Here is a 22,780-nt window from a genome sequence, read left to right on the forward strand (position 1 = left end):
CTTTTGTGGTCTCATGATCAAATGAGATAATAAATCTAAAACACTTAGCACAGTAAAGCCAGGGCCATAGTAGGTGATTAATAAATGCTTAGGACCCTCGTTGTTCCTCTGATGACTGATTGGAGGATTAGTGGTCCAATCACATAGCACTGTTTTGTTACTCAGCTGAACTGTCATGGATTAATTTATGTATCCCTCTGCACTAGAACAGCTTCCTTTATAAATGGAAGAATCGCCATCATGGTGCACTTAGTTACACATGGCTAATTTTTTGTAGTTTAACGTTGATAACTGCCTGTGAGAAGTATCGTTGAGAACTTGACTACCCTCTCAATATTAAAATGTTCCAAAAGTATTTTTCAGGCTACTGAGCTCACCCAAAAGTATATTTAATATTTTCAATTCCATTAAAACATGTGGATTGCATATGCTATGACTGAAAAGAAACTATTATATTTGTTTGATTATTCCCCTTTTCCTCATATTTAGATAAGAATCAAATGGCAAAACTTTTAAATACATTATACTTTCACTAAGGGAGTAGTGTGGTGTAAACATCAAATTGTAGGCAGCAATAAAAATTAACAACACACAAGATAACAAAAATTAGCTTAAGTCAAAAGCCAGAATAAAAAGGAATACTCGGACTTTTTCACTAACTCTTGTTGCAAAAGGATAGTAAAAAAAAATCTTATGAGTGTTTCCATAGTGCATACTCAGAAGCTTTATCAAATTATATAGCAACTAGAGTCCAAGTGTTATTGCTTTGCCGGTGAAATTACTGTCCTCCTGTGGAGGATGAAATTAAAGTTGTATCTTGTTGATGATTGCTTTTTCACAGTCCCTGGAAAATCTTTTGAGAATTACGCTCTAAGCGATTCACTTAGGTAAGTACCCTTAACATCTATAAATCCTCACCTTACTTCTATTCAAGTTCTTGTTCAACATTGATTCATTTGAGATTTGAATAATGCAGCAAGTCATGCATTCCAGCTCACATTCTGTGGGCATTTGCTGAGTATTAAATTGCCTCATTAAATATTTCAGATTTGTCTTTAGGGATTATGTAGAAGCCATAATTTTGCTTTTCATTGATATAATTTTTAAAAATTTGATCTATTGACACAATAACATCGACAACAACAACAACAACCAGGTGGCATAAAGCGAAGCAGAAGAGGAAGACTGACACTGATTATCTTAGGCAATTTCTAAGAGAATCTAGTTTTATTTTTCACAATATAAAATAAATTTTGGGAGCTCATTCTTAATGAATGTAGATCTGAACAGCAGATTTGCTTATACATCAGCCAAGTAACATTTATCCCTAGTATGCAATTTCTGAGGGTGCCCCAGAGAATACTTTGATCTAGTAATTGTACACTGAACAATCAATGTTTCTTTTTAAATGAAAATCTTTGTAATATTCATTTATAAATGTGAACTTAGAAATCAGAAATGCTTTCTCTCTATTTAAATATGTTTAAAATTTTCTGCCAATTATCTAGGTAGAGTATTGAAGTTTCCTTTTGGAATCTTTTGATCCAGTGCATATAATAATCCCTAGGGAAATTATAGTCTTGGTTTAATATTGTTCCCTCTTGACAGTATGCTAGAGGATGATTATTTTTGCTCTTATCCTATGCTGACACAAGTAACAAGATCTTTTAGGATAAGATTATATAGGCTACCAAGACAGTCTTTGCTTAGCCATTAATAACTCAAAGAGCATGAATCCTGTGTTTTTCCCAGAAGAAATAAAGATTTGTTAAAATTTTTGCATATTTAATAATATATCCTTAAAATGTAAAATTTAAACCAAAGTTTAAAGAAACAAACATATAGGTATAATAATCATTTTATACTAAATGTCAACTGCCATAAATAACTAGTTAATTAATTAACCTCTGAATTTTTATTTCTAATGGTCTTTTTATTGTTTAAAATTCCCCTTTGGACTATGCATAAATTCCTGGTAATTTGTAGTAGAGCTTTCTTAGAATACTTTAGGTTACAGGATAGATTTGGTATCCAACTCTTTGCTTGAAATGTATTTTAATTGAAGTGCCAATTACACTACTCTCAGAATTTTTACTTAGATTTGTAACATCTTTTGATCTTTTTGATTGTTAATGTTATTTATTTGTCACTTTTTATGAAGGATAATTAACTTTCTGCTAATGTCAACTTTACCCTGACTTCATAGTCCCTTTAATTCTTCCCTTTCATATGTAAAATAGAAAAGTGAGAGATCAGAATCTGAAGAAATTTTAACATTCTTTATAAAACCCCATCATGGTCTTTTGCCAATAATGAAAAGGTTTCCCTGGCAACTGTGCTTGTAATTCACTGAATTCCCATACTTTTTCATGATGGATACCTAATTTATGTTGAAAAGAACATAAATTGGGTCTTGCCATTTTACAGCCTGCTCCTTGCAAGAGATCTATTATTAATTTTTAAAGGACATTCACCCTCCCACCCTGAACATTTTTAATCATATCTATACAGTATAGTTGTTATTTATTAGAAATCCATACAGGCTTAAGATATATGATTTTTAAAATCTTGGGTACACAGTGAGTCAGACATCTGCATTAAAGTAATATGGACTATGCCCAAAGAAAGGGAAACTATTTAAGCCTTTCGAACTATGCACTGGGCAGCATTAGGTTGTCATTTGTATATGTAAATCTGCATACACACACACATATATGTCTCTGCTATTAGAATGTTAGTTCATTGTGTCCAGTGATTGCTTCTTTTTTATACAAACAATGCAATTAGTGTGGATTTGAATAATACAATATTTGATTTAGTTCAAATTAGAAAATACCAGTCCACATTTAATGCATGTTCAAAATTTAATTTATGTGATATATGTGGGCTAGTGGAGTGTTTTAACATGAAGCCCTCTTGTCAGATTATAATCACCCATCATTGCCTGTAGATGTGATATGTTTCTGTGTCGTCATTTTGCCAATAGTTGAGTTATTTTTTGAGGAGCCCTTAAGGGACAAAAAGAAGACTACTTTAAATGGAGGAAAGTTCTAACTAAAAAAAAGGAGCTTATTTTGATATTAGAACAAAAATGTTATGTAATTCAAATGAATGAATGAGGTCATAGTAACTCTAAGAAGGGCAAAATTTGGGGATATCTGTATTTGAAGACTATTATGAAAAAGGAAACAAAGTAAATGAAAAGGACAAAGTTCTAGCAAGTTTTTTCACACATTACAAACTACTTAGTTAGTAGTAGTCTCTCCGTAACCGAGGATGACGATTGTCTTTGTGCATTTTCATCTATAGTGTATAGATGAGTGTGCACAAAACACTTGAGCGTGAAGATTTAAGTGGAAAAGTGGATGCACAGAGACAGTCCCACCCTTCCGCTATGGAAGCCTGGGTCCAGTGGCACAAAAAGTCGTTACACCAGGAGACTTCCTCAGCTGCATTGGATGGCCATGTTGTCTTTTGTGCTCTAACACGCCCTAACCACTCCACAGTGCTTTGCTGCATCGCCCTCTCAGCCGTTGAACCTTCTTATTGGTTTCTTCCGTGTGTTCGGCTGGAGCAGTCTTCACATGCTGGGTAAGCAAAGCCCTGGTTCACCAAGGGTCTATGACCCGATGACACAAACTACTCCAAGACACAGAAATATTAGTGTTAGAAATGTTCAGTGGATTGAGAGCTAGGCTTAGGGATGAGTTCCTAGGTTCAATTCTGCCCTCAGACACTTCCCAGCTGTGTGATCCTGGGCAAGTCACTTGACCCAGTGACTAGTCCTTACCACTCTTCTACCTTGGAGCCAATACACTGTATTGATTCCAAGATAGAAGTTAAGGGTTTAAAAAAAAAAAGAGAGAGAAATGCAGTATCTTTTACGTATATGGATTGAAGATGGTAACAAAAATGCATTCCTCTTAGAAGAGTCATTCAGATGAAAGTTTCAAGTACATTCAAGACGGAAATAACAATTAAGTAGATTATGAAGAATATTTTATAGTTATAATTGGTTTAAACTCTTCAAAATTAAATTCAGATATTTCTAATGAAATATTCTCATGTTTTGAAAAAAGGCTGATCATTAATCAATAAAATTTTAATATCGATAAGACAGGGTTATTCCAAATAAAAAGGTTTTGCAAAACTTAAATTATTTCTAAGAATAAAAAAAATCCTTCAAGCTTTAAAGTGTCAAAGAATCACCTGAAACTTTTATTAGGAAGTAATGCCAAAGGGAATTTAAAATAAAAAAAAATATTGGAAATTCTTGTGCTTTGGAAAATTTTACATATCAGTCTCTGCCTGTTCTATAACAAATAGGAAAGCATAGGTGACAAGCTTTTTTTAAGACTGCTTTTCAAGATATTTTAAGCCAGTTGTTGAAAAATATTATAAAGATAACAATGTAATAATTTTTTTTAGTGTTACTGATTTTAGATAATACCCCGGGGCATCAAACTATACTTGCTTCGTAGTGTGAGAATGTGAATATGTAAATATGAAGTTACTTATAAATAACAAAAATCAGTCTAAAATTCTGCCTAATTATTTTTACCCACATAAAAGCACAAATGAATGAGCTATTGTAAATTTTTTGTCAATTTTGATATCAAAAGGAATAATCATATTTAACTGACAACTCTTTGAGAACTGACATTTCTTTTTCAATTAAGGAACATTTCAATTGTGGCTTTAAGCCTCTATCACTGCAAGTGGCCTTTAGCTTCAGTTTTAGTAATTTCACTAGAGAAAATTACTGTGAATTACCACATGTATACCAACCTTTTCCCCAGAGTTTTTGCACATGCACATACACAGAAAATCTGGTACTATATTGGTGTGCTGGCTAACTAAATTGCTTAACCAGAATTCTCACACAGAACATATGTCAGATGATTGTCATTTGGTTAAGTTAGAAGTCAGCATTTTAGAGGACTGAAAAATTTCGTTTTGTACATAATATATTTCCTAAATTTATCACAGAGCCCATGCCATGGACAAATGATTGGTATATGGGGCAAACTAATTCTTCTAATACATATTAAATAAATTTCACACATTATAAATTTAAAATATTCATTTACCCCAGAAGTGAAAATAAGTGGTCATCCCAGTTGAAATTTTGTTAAAGATGCATTGTGTCTAAAAACCAGAACTTTAGAATACCAGAGATGAAAGAGATATCAGAAATCATCTAGTGAAACATGTACCTGGATGTAGATCTCTTAAAACATACTAAACAAGTGGTCACCCAGCCTGTAGTTAAAGACGTCTAATGGGCTAAAAGACCTCTCTCTTCCTCAAGATCACTCATTCTACTTTTGAATAGTCCTGAATATTATGTAATTTTCCTTCAAATAAACATCTTCATCTATCTCTCTAATTTTATCATCTGCTTCTAAATGAACTAAGCTTAAATCAAATCACTCCTTTAAATATTTATTAAAACCTTTTTAAATTGCATAATTTTCTCCCTATGTTTCTCCTCTTAGATAGATATCCCATATAATAAAGAATATTTTCATTTAAAAAGAGGAGGAAGAAGAAGAGAAAAGTAATCAGTTAGACCTAGCAATAATCTGGAAAAATCTAAAAATATGTGCAGTGTTCCTAACTCAAGGCTTTCCCATCGCTGCAAAGGAAAGACTACAAGGAGATAGCTTCTCCTATATCTTCTTTGGAGGAACCATTGTCTTCGTAATTTTGCAGAGATCATTTTAACTACTTTATGTGTAAGTGAAGTTTACATATGACAACCCTTCAAATTCTAGAAAACAGTTAGCATGTCTTCCTTAAGTCATCCATTCTCATTAGACATGGATGCATGTTATATCCAATCCTTGAAGAGCTTGCTAAACCAAATTAGTTGGGACGCCAAGCAAAGAGGTAGTATTCAAAGTCAGACACAGATGTGTTATAATATTTGAACATACTACATTGGAGTTTTTAAGTATATATCTATGATTTAATGTGTGCTTTTGGAGGTGAAATAAAATCTTGATATGGTTGAGATATTAAATTATTTTAATTAATTAAAGGCCAACAATTATATAGTGAACTTGACCACTGCTTACACAGTACCTTCCAACATAGCATTCAGCTTTCTTTAAGAATAAATATTCCTGGAATCAGGCTTCTACAAAGAAGATTCTTTGGTAAACAAATAAGAAATGGGGGAAAGAGGGAGGGAATAAGCTTTTATATAGTACCTATTACACAACAGGCATTGTTGTGAGTACTTTTTAAATATTATCTCATTGATCCTCACAAAAATGTGGTTTTGTTTTTTTGTTTTTTTTTTTTTAATTTTAATATTATTTTATTTGGTCGTTTTCATACATTATTCACTGGAAACAAAGATCGTTTTCTTTTCCTCCCCTCCCCCCCCTCCCCGCCTTTCCCTCTCCCATAGCCGAGGCATGATTCCACTGGTTATCACATGTGTTCTTGACTCGAACCCATTTCCCTGTTGTTGGAGTTTGCATTATAGTGTTCATTTAGAGTCTCTCCTCAGTCTTGTCTCCTCCAACCCTGTAGTCAAGCAGTTGCTTTTCAGCGATGTTTTTATTCCCACAGTTTATCCTCTGCTTGTGGGTAGTATTTTTTTTTTAGATCCCTGCAGATTGTTCAGGGATTGCATTGATACTAATGGAGAAGTCCATCACCTTCGATTGTACCACAATGTATCAGTCTCTGTGTACAATGTTTTCCTGGTTCTGCTCCTCTCGCTCTGCATTACTTCCTGGAGGTTGTTCCAGTCTCCATGGAACTTCTCCACTTTATTATTCCTTTTAGCACAATAGTATTCCATCACCAACATATACCACAATTTGTTCAGCCATTCCCCAATTGAGGGGCATCCCCTCATTTTCCAATTTTTGGCCACCACAAAGAGCGCAGCTATGAATATTTTTGTACAAGTCTTTTTGTCCATTATCTCTTTGGGGTACAAGCCCAGCAGTGCTATGGCTGGATCAAAGGGCAGACAGTATTTTATCGCCCTTTGGACATAGTTCCAAATTGCCCTCCAGAATGGTTGGATCAATTCACAACTCCACCAGCAATGAATTAATGTCCCCACTTTGCCACATCCCCTCCAGCATTCATTACTTTGCATAGCTGTCATGTTAGCCAATCTGCTAGGTGTGAGGTGATACCTCAGAGTTGTTTTGATTTGCATCTCTCTGATTGTAAGAGATGTAGAGCACTTTTTTATGTGCTTATTAATAGTTTTGATTTCTTTGGCTGAGAATTGCCTGTTCATGTCCCTTGCCCATTTGTCAATTGGAGAATGGCTTGATTTTTTGTACAACTGATTTAGTTCTTTATAAATTTTAGTAATTAAACCCTTGTCAGAGGTTTTTATGAAGATTGTTTCCCAATTTGTTGCTACCCAAAAATGTGGTTTTATAGGTACTATTATCATACATTTGGGGAAACTGAGGCCCAAAGAAATTAAGTGATTGGCTCAGGGACATACAGATAGTTACTGTCTATGCCCAGATTTGAACTTTTGACTCCAGATGCAGCATTCTGTCTATTGTAGCAAAGAGGTCATATACTGGCTAGCTGCTTCTAAGATGGCTTCCCTATGAAGAAAAAGAGTGGGATAGGTAAATAAACTGAACAGAAGAGAAAAAACATAATATACATATTTATATATATATATATGTTTGTGTTCTATATATACATACACACATGTATGTTAAATTTTATATACATATATACGCACATATATTACCTGTCCTAGAAGAGTGTTTTAGCATATATAATATATAATATAATATAAAATAGTACCATGAATTTACTATTGGATTCCACAGTACCCTAGAGAAAATAAAAGGAATAAGTATGGGGATGGAGTAAATGAACCTGTCCTAGAAAAGAATATCACAAAGTTATAATTTTTTCCAATTTAAAATGTGAAGAGATTTGGAAAGGGAAGGTACAAAGTATTCTGAAATACATTCTTGATATGAAGTAAAGAGTGACAACAATACTGAAGTCAAAGAACTTGAGAGAAAAACAAGCAATTAGTTTGGGAAGAGGCTTTGGAAAGGATCTGGGGTAAAAGTTGTGCAAAGGAAATAAATTTGAAGGACTCTGTGCCATATTAAGAAAAATAAAACAAAATATATGTAAAAATTAAATAGAAGAAAATAAAAACCTTACAATCATCTATCTCAAAGGTGAATAGGTTAAGCTTCTCAATAAATTAAATTAGAGTAACAAAATAGCTATGAAACAAAACCCAACAAATTGTTATGCATAATATTAATGATTAAGTAGGAATTCTTCCACCTGTATAGTTAGAAATTCTTGAATCCCTAAAATTACATTACCCAAAATTCCTTTCTGTATTACCTAGAATCCTTTTCCCTTTTCCTGAGTCCTCCTGTTTTGTGTGAATTGTATTTCAGTGGGCTATAACTCCTCCCATGCTCTCTTTAATTTGCTACCAGCTGTAAATTTTAGTTTTTTTTAATAAAACTTTTAAAATATAGTACTTAGTTATTGAATATTAATTTTAAAACCCACACACCTTACCTGAACCTTTTTAGTGATTGGGGTTAGTTGCTGGCTATGCCAAACTCTGAATTTTATACATCCATCTTGGTACCAGAGATAAGAGTAGAAGTGATGTCATTGAGTATTTTTTCCCCAGCCTTCCTGCCAATATCTCCTTTTGTTTTCTACTCCTAAATGGATCGTGATTCCCTAAGCTTACTTCCTCTAGAGAGAAATCAGATCCCTTGCTCCATTTTGCCCTTTGGGCCAATACCTCACGTCCTCCATGTTTGAGGAGAGACCCCTCCAACACTTCATTGAATAAACATGGGTACTCCCATGGCTTGAATGAACAAGGAGTCGTCAACTAAAATCATTACCATGAGAAGGAACAATCCAGGTCTTACCAGGGTTCCTGATACTATTCTCTCTAGCCCACTTCATCTTAGCATCTGCCTTGCTTCTCTTTCTCTCAGATGACCAGGCATTGCCATTGAGCTGTCAGGACACCCTAAGTATACCTGAGCCTTGCTGTCTTCCCTGATAAAGCACACTGAGGAATGCCAGGCTGGCCATTTCCTTTAATATACACTCTCTCACTTCAATGAGAATGTGATCTTTTGTAAAGATTGATTTTATATTTTTTCCAGATTACATGTAGATAGAAATTTTAACATGTGTTTTCTGACACTTTGCTATTAATCTTCTCTCCCTTCCATTGCCTCTCCACAATGGCAAGTAATACAATAGAGACTGTCCATGTGTTATCATACAATACATATTTCTATGTTCATAATTATATGAAAGAAGACTTATATAACTTAAACTAGAGAAAAAGTCATGGAGGAAATAAAGTGAAGACATATGCTTCAGTAAGCATTTAGACTCTGTCACTTATCTTCTGAATTGGTGGAGATGCTTTTTTATGGAGAGTTGTTTGGAGTTGTCCTACATCCTTGCACTGATGATAATAATGAAGTCATTCACAGTGGGTCTTTGTACAGTATTGCTGTTACTATGCACAGTGTTCTCCTTTTGCATCTCTACATACAATTCTTTCCAGTTTTTTTTGCATGTATATGTGATCATCTATCTTGATGATCATTTATTATGGTGCATATGATTCCATTGCAATCATACATCACAACCTGTTCAATCATCCTCAATTAATGGAGAGCACTTGAGTTTTTAGTTCTTTGCCACCACAAAAATGAGCTCTTAAATATTGTACAAGTAGTCTTTTCCCCCATCTTCAATTAATTTGAGATAGAAATCTACTAGAATCATTGCTAGGTCAAAGGGCATGCACAGTTTTATGGTCCTTTGCCCCAAATTACTATCCAGAATGCTTATATCAGTTCACATCTCCACCAAAAATGTTTTAGTGTCCCAATTTTTCGAAATCCCTTCCAACATGTATCTTTTTTTTTTTACCATTTCTGACATATTAACCAGGCTGATAGGTTTGAGGTAGTACCTCAAAGTTGTTTTAATTTTATTTTTTCTAATTAATAGTGTTTTGGAACATTTTTTCATTACCGTAGTTTAAATTTCTTTATCTGAGAATTGCCTACTCATATCCTTTGACCATTTACAACTGGGGAATGTCTTGCTTTTTTAAAAACAATGGACTCAGTTTTCTATATATTTCAGAAATGAGGCCTTTGTCAAAAACATTTCTCATTTAAAAAATCTTGTCCCTAGTTTTTAGTCTCTCTTCTAATCTTGATTATATTGGTTTTGTTTGAGCAAAACTTTTTAATTTAATGTGATCAAAATTATCTACTTTACATCTTATAATGTTCTGGCTCATTTGGTCATAAATTCTTCCCTTATTTTACAATTTACTATTTTGTTCAACACTAAATTATTTATACTATCCACCTTAGTTTCTAAATCATATATTCATTTTGACTTTATAATCTTGGTACATGTCATGAGATGTTGATCTATGACTAGTTTTTGTATTCAGTATTGGATTGTTTTGATGGTTGCCACTTTATAAAAGTTAGATCTGGCACAGGTAGGCCACCTTGTTTCATTTTTCTTCCATTCACCTTTATTATTCCTAGCTATTCCTAGTTTTTTGTTCTTCCAGATGATTTTTTTTCCTAGTTCTATGTAATAGTTTTGGGTAGTTTGATTACTAGGGCACTAAGTAAGTATAATTAAGGAAGAATTCTTATTTTTAATATTCTGGTTTGGCCTTTCCATGGGAAATTAATGTTTTCTGTATATGACATTTTGTGGAAAGTATATTGTAGTTGTGTTAATATAGTCCCTAGATTTGTCTTGGCAGATAGACTCCCCTGAAAATAGTCTGGAAGCCAATTCAAATAAGATGAGGAGTGAAGCAAGAATGTTCATTTTTCACCAATACTATTCAATATTTTACTAGAAATGCTAACTATAGCAATAAAAAAAGAAGAAGAAAATTAAAGAAATTTGGATAGTGAATGAAGAGACAAAGATATTTACTCTTTCTAGATGATATATTGATATACTTAGAGAATCAATCAAAAAAACTAATGAAAGAATTAAATACTTTAGCAAAGATGCAGGATATAAAATAAACCTACAGAAATCACCAGCATTTATTTATACTAACAATAGAGTCTAACAACAAGAAATAGAAAGAGAAGCCCCATTTAAAAGAACTCTAAACAATAGAAAATACATGGCATTGATTGATGCACATGAAAGAAAGATAACATTTTTTTACTTCTGATACTAAACTGAAGTTTTTTAGGTCTCTGGATATTTGTAATTGGTTTAGGATTACGGAAAATCCTATCAATAATGCCAGACAGCTTGTTGCTTTTTAGCCCTGGTTGACAATTATCTAAGAAGGTATAATTTTAAAGATAAGCAGACTTGACTTGTTTGAGGCATGAGAGCCAAATATAAGGATAAACAAATAAGGATATAATGGGTTATTAAATCTTTAGGGACATGAAATTTCTTTTCCAATTTTTTTTCACCATTTTCATATAGAGAGTAATAGATTATTTTCCCTAAGCCCTTAGATCAAGGCACATGTAGCTTTTTTCCTTTGAATTCTACATATAAAAGTTAACATGTTCCACAAAAGAGAGAATAATAAACAATTATTACAAAAAGACCTTAACTAGGAAAAAAGTTCCAATTGTTAGTAGAGCTATGCATCAATGTTAGATGTATGTATGCATATTCATGTGTTCATCTATTCATATTATTGATAAAATGCCTATGCATCTATATTACATATATATATATATACATAACCATTATTTTGCATGCAATATTAATTCATTTATATCTCTAGAGGAAAAGTATAACTCATAGTTACAAAGATTTTAAGAATCAAAGCTATCCATATATATATACATCATTGGAAGGGTCATAGTAACCATAAATCAGACTCTTGTCCTTATCATGGTTGTCATAGTTTAATGGCTTCAATAGCCATTTTATTCTGTGATTTCTTACATTTACTAGGCAGCAGTTACTTGCCTAGTAAATCTAGCAGGTAGATCAATAAAGATTTATTTAATTAGAGTCTAGATATAAGTCTTCCATTAATAGAGAAACTGGGTTATCTTCACTAGTCTTCAGAGTATCGATAAAGCCTAAATAAATGAAAATGGTATAAGCATGCTTATTTACTCATCAATCTCACTTACAACTTATAGTATTTCTTTGACTGATTCCTTGTGTGGCTGCTCATTGACTGGGCTGACTAGGACTTTAATTTCTTCTTCTTTCTTCATTTTCACTAGTGGAGTTGAAAGTATCAGGTAGTCCAGTTTTAATACTGGCCTTTGCTTTGTCATATTATAGACTCCTGACCGCTCCTTTGGTTGCTGATTATTCTTTTTGTCTGGCTTGGTTTTGTTAACTAGTATATAGAAATTACACTTGCTACGTAGGAAATACCCATAAATAAAGGTGTATAATAAGTGAAAATGGTGGTGTGGGACAAAATATATTTAACTTCCACTAATTAAAAAAAATTACAGTTGCTAAAATATTTTCATGTAGGTTAACTATAAAAATTCAAAGATTTGATATAAATAAGTAAATTTAAATATGATTAAGCCATGATAGACAATGAAAACATTATTATTAAATGCCTATGGAACAACAGGCATCTGTTCTGTTTAAAAAAGGCTAAAAAATAGAAAAAGTAAATATGGAAATATAATTGTAGGAAGCACACTTTCCTTTCTTAGAGATAACTAAATATAAGTAAAAAGTTTTCTTTTGTTTCATTAAGAAGACATAATTCTGATCAGACCTCTGGGAAAAATGTACTGGAAAGATTTCATGGAGTCTCCTTGTCAAGGATGTTGTAGAACATGTATATTAATACCAAATGGATTCTTTGAAAAATTAATCATATGCATGACAAAATCATGAATAATATAGGACAAATTTATGTATGTAAAAATAAATAAATTGATAAGACAGGGAGCATAAGTAAAATATGCCTTATTGCACAATAGGTAACATAACTAAATAACTGGTGGACCAAAAATCAAATCTATATTAAAACAATGACAATGAGACACCTTACTAGCATTTGGAGGGTGAAGTAAAGTATTACTTAGGGAATAATTCATATATCTGAAAAAATATTAACCAAATCCAAGAGATAATCAGTGATCTAAAAATATATAGATTTAGATAATGAACTGACCTCTTTATTTCTGTGTCCCTAAGATTAAAACTAAACCAATTGCTTGCTACTTGTACTTATCTTGTTAGAAACACTACTTCAAAACACTGATTGTCTCTCTACCCACCAGTTTCAAGAGTACTTGAATAGTTAATGGATGTAATGGGAAACATACTAGATTTAAAGTCAGAGCACATGTTCAAATTCCAGTTTTGCTGGAAAGCATGATAGGGCCATAGTCCTAGAAATGAAATGGACAGCAACTCATAAGCTACTTTCAACCTGCCTTTTTTTACTTGTGAGGAAACTGAAGTATAGAGAAATTGTTTGTACACTGTCATAATCATAAAGGTCATACATTCCAAATGTGGCATTTGACCCCAGATCCTTTTGAGCCAGTAATGATTCCAGTATCAAAGGGCATCTTTATTGATCTGTCACCCTCAGCAAGCCATTTTCACAATCTGAGGCTCAGTTTCTTCATATGTAAAATGAACATGTTGTTCTAAAAGATGCCTAAGCTCTAAATCTATTATCTTTAATACAATCCCTTTAGATTCTCCAAAATGAATGATTGCTTATTCCAGTTGAGTAAATCATTTAATAAGTACCTAATGTGTACAAGGTGATATGGATACAAAGAAGAAGGAAAAAGTATAACAGTCCCACAGTCCCTGGGGCATTTTATTCCATTAATAGAGGCAACATAGAAGCATAAAAGTATACATAGTAAACATATGCAAAAATAAGGTAAACTGCCTGGAAAGGAAAAGCACTATCAGCTGATTCAGAAGAAGGTCCCAGTCAGAATGTAGGGTTCTAATTGATCCTTGAAGGAAATGAAGGATTCAGAGAAGTGGAGATGAGGGAAGAGTACATTCCAATTATGTAAGAGAGTCAAAGCAAAAGCACAGAGATGAGAAATGGAATTCCACCTTTAAAGAATATGAAAAAATGTAAATTTCATTTGACCAAAGAATGTGTGGTGGGAATGGTATATAATAAGCAAGGAAATAAATAGGAATTATAGGATGGGTCTAAAAAATATAAAAATGAGTAAATTTTCCAAAGAGCTATCAATAAAGAACAAAGGGATTTATATTTGATCCTTGAGGCAATGGGACCCTCCTAAAATTTACTGAGTAATAGGTAGATATGGTCAAATCTATGAGTTGGGAAAATCATTTTGGCGGCTGCCTAGAATTTGGATTTGGGGGATAGGAGGGTTTTGAACCTCCTTTTGAATAGGGACACATTTAGTCTCCAGTAGGTAATTTATGATGAAAATCTTAAGCTTAGAATAGAGCCTAATTCTGGAGAGGGGAATTATCTACATAGAGAGTATAATAAAACTTCTCAGTGGCTGATGATCAGATAAAAATATATGGTATTTGCTCTGAAAGTCTAACTAAAATTGTCCAAGGAAGGTTAATATGTCATTTTGACTTCTCTAGAAAGAAATGAAGAAAAACTGGAAACAAGCTAAGTTCATTTGTTATTCAACAATTCAAATGCAGTATGGGGTCAAATATCTAATGCTACATCCTTTACCAGCCTTTCCCCTATAATTCTCAACTCTCACAAGATTCAGTCTTTTACTAAAAGCTTTACCACAAATGTCTATACATATTGATGAAAGATCTAGGTCAAAAATCTCATACATACCAGTAATTGTCTTTCTGAAAATGTGATTTCCTCTCCTGATACTCAAAACATATTAGAAATGGTGATAAATATCTGGCATATGGCTTATCATTGAAGCAGAGAAATGCATTATTTATTTTTCTTATATAAATATGTCTTTTATTCACCATCTTCCTGATTTTGATGATGCTATTCTTTTTTTTTTCCTCCAGGAATATTTTCCTCTGCTTGTTCTTGTTTTCTTTTCCTGTTAAATTCTTCTTCTTTTTAAAAGAAATTCACACAATTATGGATAATCAAATTTTGATTATAACATTATTCTATTCAAGTTCTCAAAGAAATTTTTTGTCTTATTTTTCTTTGAAAGTACCTATAACAAAGATTTTTATATAGTTTCTAGATGAGAAAGATTTGGCCTCTGATCTTTTCAGAATGAGATGGTCCACTATCTCAAACTTTAAGAATTATGGATTTTTATTTATTATTAAAATATTATGATTAAAGAAAGAGTAACAACATGTCATAATGGATTGAGAACTGATCTAAGAATCAGAAATACCAGGATCAGGCAAATGCTATCTACTGCAGAAGCCTTTCTTAAACATCCCCAATTCACTTCATAAGTTGGTAATGAATTATCTACTGTCAAAAATTCACACATGACCTTTCTTAAATCATTTAATTCATATTTATTATATATCCCCATATGTTAGTTACCTGTGCTTCTGTCATTATTGTCCTCTATCCCTCTGACCTCCTCCAGGATTGTAGATTGTAAGTTCCATGAATATCTTTTGTTATTTTCTCCTAAGTTTACCATAATGCTCTGTACAAATTAGACAATAAATGTTTATTTAATTGAATTTATTCTTAGAGACAAATTGAATTCTTTTTTTGAAAATCATCTGTTATTTTATATTATCCATAATTATTTCTTTTTTCCCTATGTGTTTATGGATAATCAAATCTTGACTATAACAATATTATATGTTAGCTCACAAAAAGCTTTTTTGTTATTTTTGTCTTCTTTTGCTTTAAATCTATTTAAAATAAAGATTTTTATAAAACCAGTAGGTGAGAAGGATTTGGACTGTCATGATTATTATGAAATAGTCCACCTAACTCATTCTTTAAGAATTTTAGAATTTTATTTATTATCCAAAATGTTAGGACAAAAGAAAAAGTAGCAATATGGCTTCGTGGACTGAGAGCTGGCCTAAAAATGAAAAGGACTTTGGTTCAGGTGCCAATTTTTACACCTACCAGTACCCCAAATAAATTATGTATGATATTATATAACAGATGCTAATTGGTTGAGAGCATTTCTTCTCCAGGAAGAAGTTCACTAATCTATTGAAATAATATTATATGCCTTACTGTCCCCACAACAGAAGAAAAAATAGAATGTATTACTTGTAACTATCTTTCATATAATCCCCCAAGCAATTGTTTTTCAGACTAGGTCAATTGTGAGACTGATAGAATTTCAAAATTAGAAAGACCTCAAGGTCATCAAATCTATTCTATACCTGAATAGGAATCTCTACAAAAACATCCCTGGCAATTGATCATCTGGCTTCTAGTCATTCAGATTTTCACATTCCAGTGATGGAAAATGTATTACCTATTAAGATAACCTATTCTACTTTGGGTGACTCTAATTGTTAGGAAGTTTTCTTTACATGAAACTAATATATGTTATTTAACAAATAAATCTTGTAGAAATTCAGGCATCATAACCTTGTTTACGCTATATTGATTGTTCTTAACTGAATTTATCACAATCTCTTGGCAGCTAGTGAAAAATAACTAGAAATAGCCATATGTGATTGTCTTCAGAGTATATTTTTTAAATGTATTGAAGGATAATGCTGGCAGCCATGTTTCTTTTTCTTCATTAGTCTAGGAGAAATGCACATTCATATAGAAAGAATTCATGAATTAACCCACAACGTAATTAGCTGTAATTATTGTTCATTGCTTTTAATATAAATAATGGAGTATTAATATATTGGAAGAAATAACAAATACTGAGAAAAAATCAAACTATTCATGGCCATAGCTTTCTTCTGCTTTTCATCCTAAATACCATGTTTTTTTCTCTTTTATTTTTTTTAAGTTTAATTGATTTGACAAGTATTCCTTGAATGTTCTTAAATTACTTTGTTTACTAGACTAATTATAGAAAGCTCATAGATTTCTCTTCTCAAAGAGATTGTACTTAAAGAGGGCTTATTCTAATAAGATTAACTTTTAAGAAATATTGTGTTATTTTTAGTATTTATTATGACTTTCTAGAGATGACACATGTATGCATGAGGAGATGACTATATAACATGTCTGTGTTCTACTTTTGTTTTTAAAACTTTCTTTATATTTAATACTATTGTCAACTAAATTTTGTTTTCCTGAATGCACAGGTACCTCTGTTCTACAGGTGACAGCTACAGATGCAGATGACCCAACCTATGGAAATAGTGCTCGAGTAGTGTACAGTATTCTTCAAGGACAGCCATATTTCTCTGTGGATCCCAAAACAGGTTAGTCCTCTATATTAATTATAATCTTTGATCTGAATTAGAAAGAAATGCATCTTTCATTCTTTGAAATCATCTCTTCTACTAGGTATCATGAACTGGTCATTCTATTTTTAGTCATATATGAAAAAAGGTTCCTATGAGCATAATTGCAATTACTAAAGACTCTCAACTCTACAGTAAACTGATTATTTATATTTCTGATATGATTATGCCCACATAACTATATCTATCTTGATACCAGGGGAAAAAATTACTTAAAAAAGTAATGGCATAATCTTAAAATGACTTTCAATGTTTCAATTTTGATTATTCTTTAATATGAATTTTTAAGTTGAATGGGAATATATTCAACATTTAATGTCACATTATTACTGCTAAAGAAGGTGGAGAATTTGGTAGCTGCTTCATTCCTAACATCATTCGATTTGTATGGAAAGCCAACTTTTCCACTACCATACAGTGTGTGTGTGTGTGTGTGTGTGTGTGTGTGTGTGTGTTTGTGTGTGTGTAATCAGAGGTCATTTCCCTTAAGTAAAAACTTAGTTGTAAGTAATAATTTAATTTCTCCACCAAAGGAGTTCTTTACTCCTAATCCCTGCCCCCCACCCATGGGAAAGAAACTAAAATAATTGCCTTAAACTGACTTAAATAGGGGGGAAATGTTTCAGAAAGTTAGATAGTAGTTGGTACATCAAAATTATGATGCTATCCATAAATTCATTCAAGAGGAAAGGATTCTATTTTTTACCATCTCAACCTAACCAACGAATTAATGTTACTAATGATGTAGCCTTATGTTTAAATAGTACTTTCTGGTTTTCAAAAATGCCTTTATCCCATTTTGTGTAATTACAGAAATTTGGGGCTAGATAGGTAGGACCTTAGAGGTTCAGTCCTCTCATTTGATAATTCAGGAAACTAAGGCCCAGAGAGGCTAAATACCTTCTCCAATATTAAACATGTTTTTGTAGTACAGCTAGGACTAGAAGCCAAAGCCTCTAATTCTGAATCCAGTGCTTTTTTTCTTCTTAATAGTATCAAAACGACTTTGTGAAATAAACAAGGGAGATGATATTACCGTGATACTTTTTGAGACAATGAATTCTGGGAAATTGTGACTTCTCAAGTTATATGACCAGAAATTGCAAATAGAGACTGTATTCTAAACTTTTATTGGAGTACAAATAGGGCAGGGAGATCCACTCAATTTAGCTTCATAAGCAAAAGTAGTAATAAGCTGTCAAATATAGTACAACTCTTGGCTGCATAAATGTCCCTACGAATCAGAGGAGAAATATCTAGTTTCCAATCATCTACAATAAGAAAAAAATTAATTTTAGGAAAGCTGGTAAGATTTTAATTCTCCTTTTTGAAGGGACCATAACTTATAAGCTCTTGTTGACTCAGCGCATTTCTCTACATAGTCTGTGCTCAATAAGTGCTCATAGTAATGTGGTACTCTTACCAGCTTTATTGTTGCTATCAAGGGAGAGCCAAAGGGGAAAAACTCTTCTTAAAACTATAGGAAACTATTCCACCTTGAAATCAATACCTAGTTATTATTTCTAATACAGAAGATTGATAAAATAAAAGAGACACTTAGTTAGCCCAGTGGTTAGAGAGCTTGGTCTAGAGACTGGAAGTCCTGGGTTCTAATCTAGCCTCAGGCACATCCTAGCTGTGTGATCCTGGCAAGTCACTTAACCCCATTTGCCCAGCCCTTACCACTATTCTGCCTTGGTACTGATGCTTAGTATCCATTTTAAGAGAGAAGGTAAAGAGTTGTAAAAATAATAAATAAATAGAAAAAATAAATTTAATGAAGCAAAATGTAAGTTTTGATTTATAGCCAAATATAGTTTGTAAAAAGAGGGGAAGATTAATGATAAATATGCTTGAACTTGTTTGATGAGAATGGTCTATGATTTAGCTAGTCTATGGAGATTTCAATATAGGAAGGACACTCCATCATGGCAGCATCTACTGTTTAGCCAGAGACACTTAGAGGCCAAATTACGTGATCAAAGTCATTGAACTATTAAGTAATGAAGGCTGCTTAGGAAGGCCACTTTTCCTCCCTCCAAGCTCTCTATGTTTTCGCATCCTACTTTTAATTTGAACATTTTTAGTTACTGAAAAACCTTAAACTTTATATATATATATATATATATATATATATATAATTTTATTTTATTTTTTTTGGTTACAATACTCGCTTTATTTCCCTCCTTGCTCTATTTCTTTTTTTTTTATTTTATAGTATTTTATTTGATCATTTCCAAGCATTATTCATTAAAGACATAGATCATTTTCTTTTCCTTCCTCCCCACCCCCCATAGCCAACACGTAAATCCACTGGGCATTACATGTTTTCTTGATTTGAACCCATTGCCATGTTGTTAATATTTGCATTAGAGTGTTCGTTTAGAGTCTCTCCTCTGTCATGTCCCCTCAACCGCTGTAGTCAGGCAGTTGCTTTTCCTCGGTGTTTCTACTCCCACAGTTTATCCTCTGCTTATGGATAGTAAAACCTTAAACTTTTTAAAGGAATTGGAATGTATCAAATATGACACTGTATCATTTGGGATGAGGGCAAGTCTGTTAAACTGGAAGGAAGTGGAGGGACTTTGGGTTTCGGTGTGGGAGGCTAAAGAGTTGTGTTAGAAAATTTGGGCCTCCCAATACCTAAATGCCAAGGATAACTGTGTCACTTTCAACTTCTATTAGCAATAATGGCCACTTTATCTAGTAAGAAAGAAATGTCTTTAATCCTATATTTTCTAATGATTAAAAAAATAAAAAGACTGAAATAGGGTCCTTTGTCTACTTTTTGTAAGTATTAAGAGGAATATGCACATATTTGAATTTTGTTTTTTTTCTTTGCAAAGAACAGTTTTAAAGTCAATATGTGAAATTTAAACACATTTTTCTTATTCAGAAACATGTTTTCAAAATATTATTATAATATTTTAAAGTCTCCTAATTTGTCATTTTCTCAAATCATACACACATACCCAAGAGACCCCCTACCTTTTGGCTAAACCCCCCAAAGTATCTCCACTACTAATTATAAATGGTTAATAATGAAATGGGATTTTGTGTTTGTTTTTTGTCTGTTAATGCATTATGGCAATTGAAGAAAATGTTTGACTAGTCTCAGGTCAGATTATAGTAGTAAACGCGCTCTACTAAATTTCTATAAAGAAATTTTATACAATGCAATGAAATGTACTGGAACAAATATGCCTTTTAAAGCATTAAACATTTCTACTGTAGAGATGAAAACTATGTTTAAGGATAAATTAGTTCTTGTTCAAATCCTGTCCACTAGGTATATACATATGTCTTTCTCCTGAAAGAATAAGGACTGCTTGAATGAAAGGCATGCTGACTTTGTTGATACACTGTTATTTCAAAGCTATAATATTTTCAAGTTATCAAAATGAAAACAGCATGAAAACACGACTATTAGTATATATCCTATGCCATTAGTATATACTGAAAGTTTTTTTCTCCTTTTTAATGGTATTGAAATGTGAACTTGTTGTGTTACTATTTTGTTAACTTTATTTCTATATAATTCATTTCCTTTGCAATCCTATGTACTTTAATTTATAAATTTAAAAACATTATTCTGACAAGTAGCCCATGGTCCAAAATTATGTGTGCCCTTATATATTGACTATTTAAAAATTTATTGTGACATTGATGTTGTTTTTTTTTCAATTCTAACCCTCATTTAAAAAAAAAGTTAGTTATATAATATGTCCATTAAATCTATGCTTAAAATAACTAGATTAAAAGAGAGGAGCAAAAATTTTTGAGTAACAGGAAGTAGAGGAATATTATAATTTAACTACAGGGCACTACCAAGTTTAATTGAGGAAATGACTTTCATATGTATGTGTCATTCCATGTTAAGGAGTAATTGAAGTCTAGGTTATGTACCAAGGAAGTTCAGAAGCAAACAACTGTTAGGAGTTTGTGCCCCCTGAACTGGTATGGAATCTCTTTTCCAGTTTCTAGCCAAATCTGAATCCTGCAGTAGAATATTTGGCAAAGGGATCTGAGACCAGATAATGTACTGAACTGTCACTGAGCTAGTAGAATTATGAGACTGTTTATAGTGGTTGTGTCCAGCATCAGTTTACTTGAACTTTCAATCAGGGGCAAGCTCAGAGGAGTGTTTCCTAGAGCCAAAACTACACTAATGACTTGCAAATTTCCAACCAGGAGGGCAAAAATCAGATTTTACCTTCAATTAGGCAGCTTTAAGACAACTGAAAACTTGCAGATGCCCCAATTGTGCTGTCCTTGAGATCCTGGGGGTAATAACAACATTCATTAATATAGAAAGAAGCAGTCAGCCAGCCTTGATGTTTCCTCCAGAAGTGTGCAGATCTGAGCCCTAGCATAAAGTATGAAAGTGAGGAAATAATCTGGAAGTATGTGAGTAAGCAATAGCCATAAAATCTATCCTACCATATAAAGCAATTGTGGTGGAGTGGGAAAAATTTTATAGTAGAAGGAAGCAAGGCAAATGAACTCTTATGCACAATATCTCCAGACAAATCTAAATGCACCATAAAAATACTGATTAAAGAAAATTCAGCAAAAGCATTCCAATTGAGGTTAACAAATAGGGAGACAGAAAAAGATGGGTGCAGAAACTAGAAAAAAATTGAAGTAGGTGCATGTAGTTAGAGCATTCTAGGGTCCAGGGAAGGGCTGTACATCACCACAGATGGAGGTTCTAAGTCTATCCTGGGGCACCATCAGACCCACAGTGGGGCACTGGGACAGGTATAGTGTCAAATGGAAGCATCACTACTCATTCCCTAGTCTCATGAATGACAACAAGATCTGCTTACAGCAAGGGGAGATTCTGGGCAAAGAAGCAAGAAAGAAAGAAGTTTCAAAAGCCAGAATCAGCTACAGACCTTAGGCTGAAAACATCACCTTCTTTTGAGCTTTTAGTACAGCTTGCAGGAGAATACCTAATTGACAGTGAGTGAATCATTTAGTTTCACTTTCCCACAACTTCCTTCCTTCCTTCCTTCCTTCCTTCCTTCCTTCCTTCCTTCCTTCCTTCCTTCCTTCCTTCCTTCCTTCCTTCCTTCCTTCCTTCCTTCCTTCCTTCCTTCCTTCCCTCCTTCCTTCCCTCCTTCCTTCCCTCCTTCCTTCCTTCCTTCCTTCCTTCCTTCCTTCCTTCCTTCCTTCCTTCCTTCCTTCCTTCCTTCCTTCCTTCCTTCCTTCCTTCCTTCCTTCCTTCCTTCCTTCCTTCTTCCTTTTCATTTTTGTTAATGTGATGAGTTGAGGTAAAACAATGGGGTGATTTAAATTGAATTTACCTTATTTTTGCTTGTTTAGAAACATTTCTTGGGATTATTGTTATTCTTCACAAACCACCTTTTGGAAAATCTCA

At 33.0% G+C, this 22,780-nt stretch overlaps 1 protein-coding gene across 8 annotated transcripts in view; it reads left to right on the forward strand.

The window, feature by feature from the left end:
* The window catches only part of CDH18 (cadherin 18), a 1,512,838-nt gene that overhangs the window by 1,192,325 nt on the left and 297,733 nt on the right, over nt 1-22,780 (forward strand). For all 8 annotated transcript variants that reach the window (XM_056824266.1, XM_056824267.1, XM_056824271.1 and 5 more), the window contains one exon: nt 17,236-17,355. In XM_056824266.1, the coding sequence (XP_056680244.1) occupies nt 17,236-17,355 (120 nt within the window). The remainder of the gene's footprint in view (nt 1-17,235; nt 17,356-22,780) is intronic.

The sequence above is a fragment of the Monodelphis domestica genome, chromosome 3 (assembly GCF_027887165.1).
Source record: "Monodelphis domestica isolate mMonDom1 chromosome 3, mMonDom1.pri, whole genome shotgun sequence".
In the NCBI taxonomy this organism is placed as follows: domain Eukaryota; kingdom Metazoa; phylum Chordata; class Mammalia; order Didelphimorphia; family Didelphidae; genus Monodelphis; species Monodelphis domestica.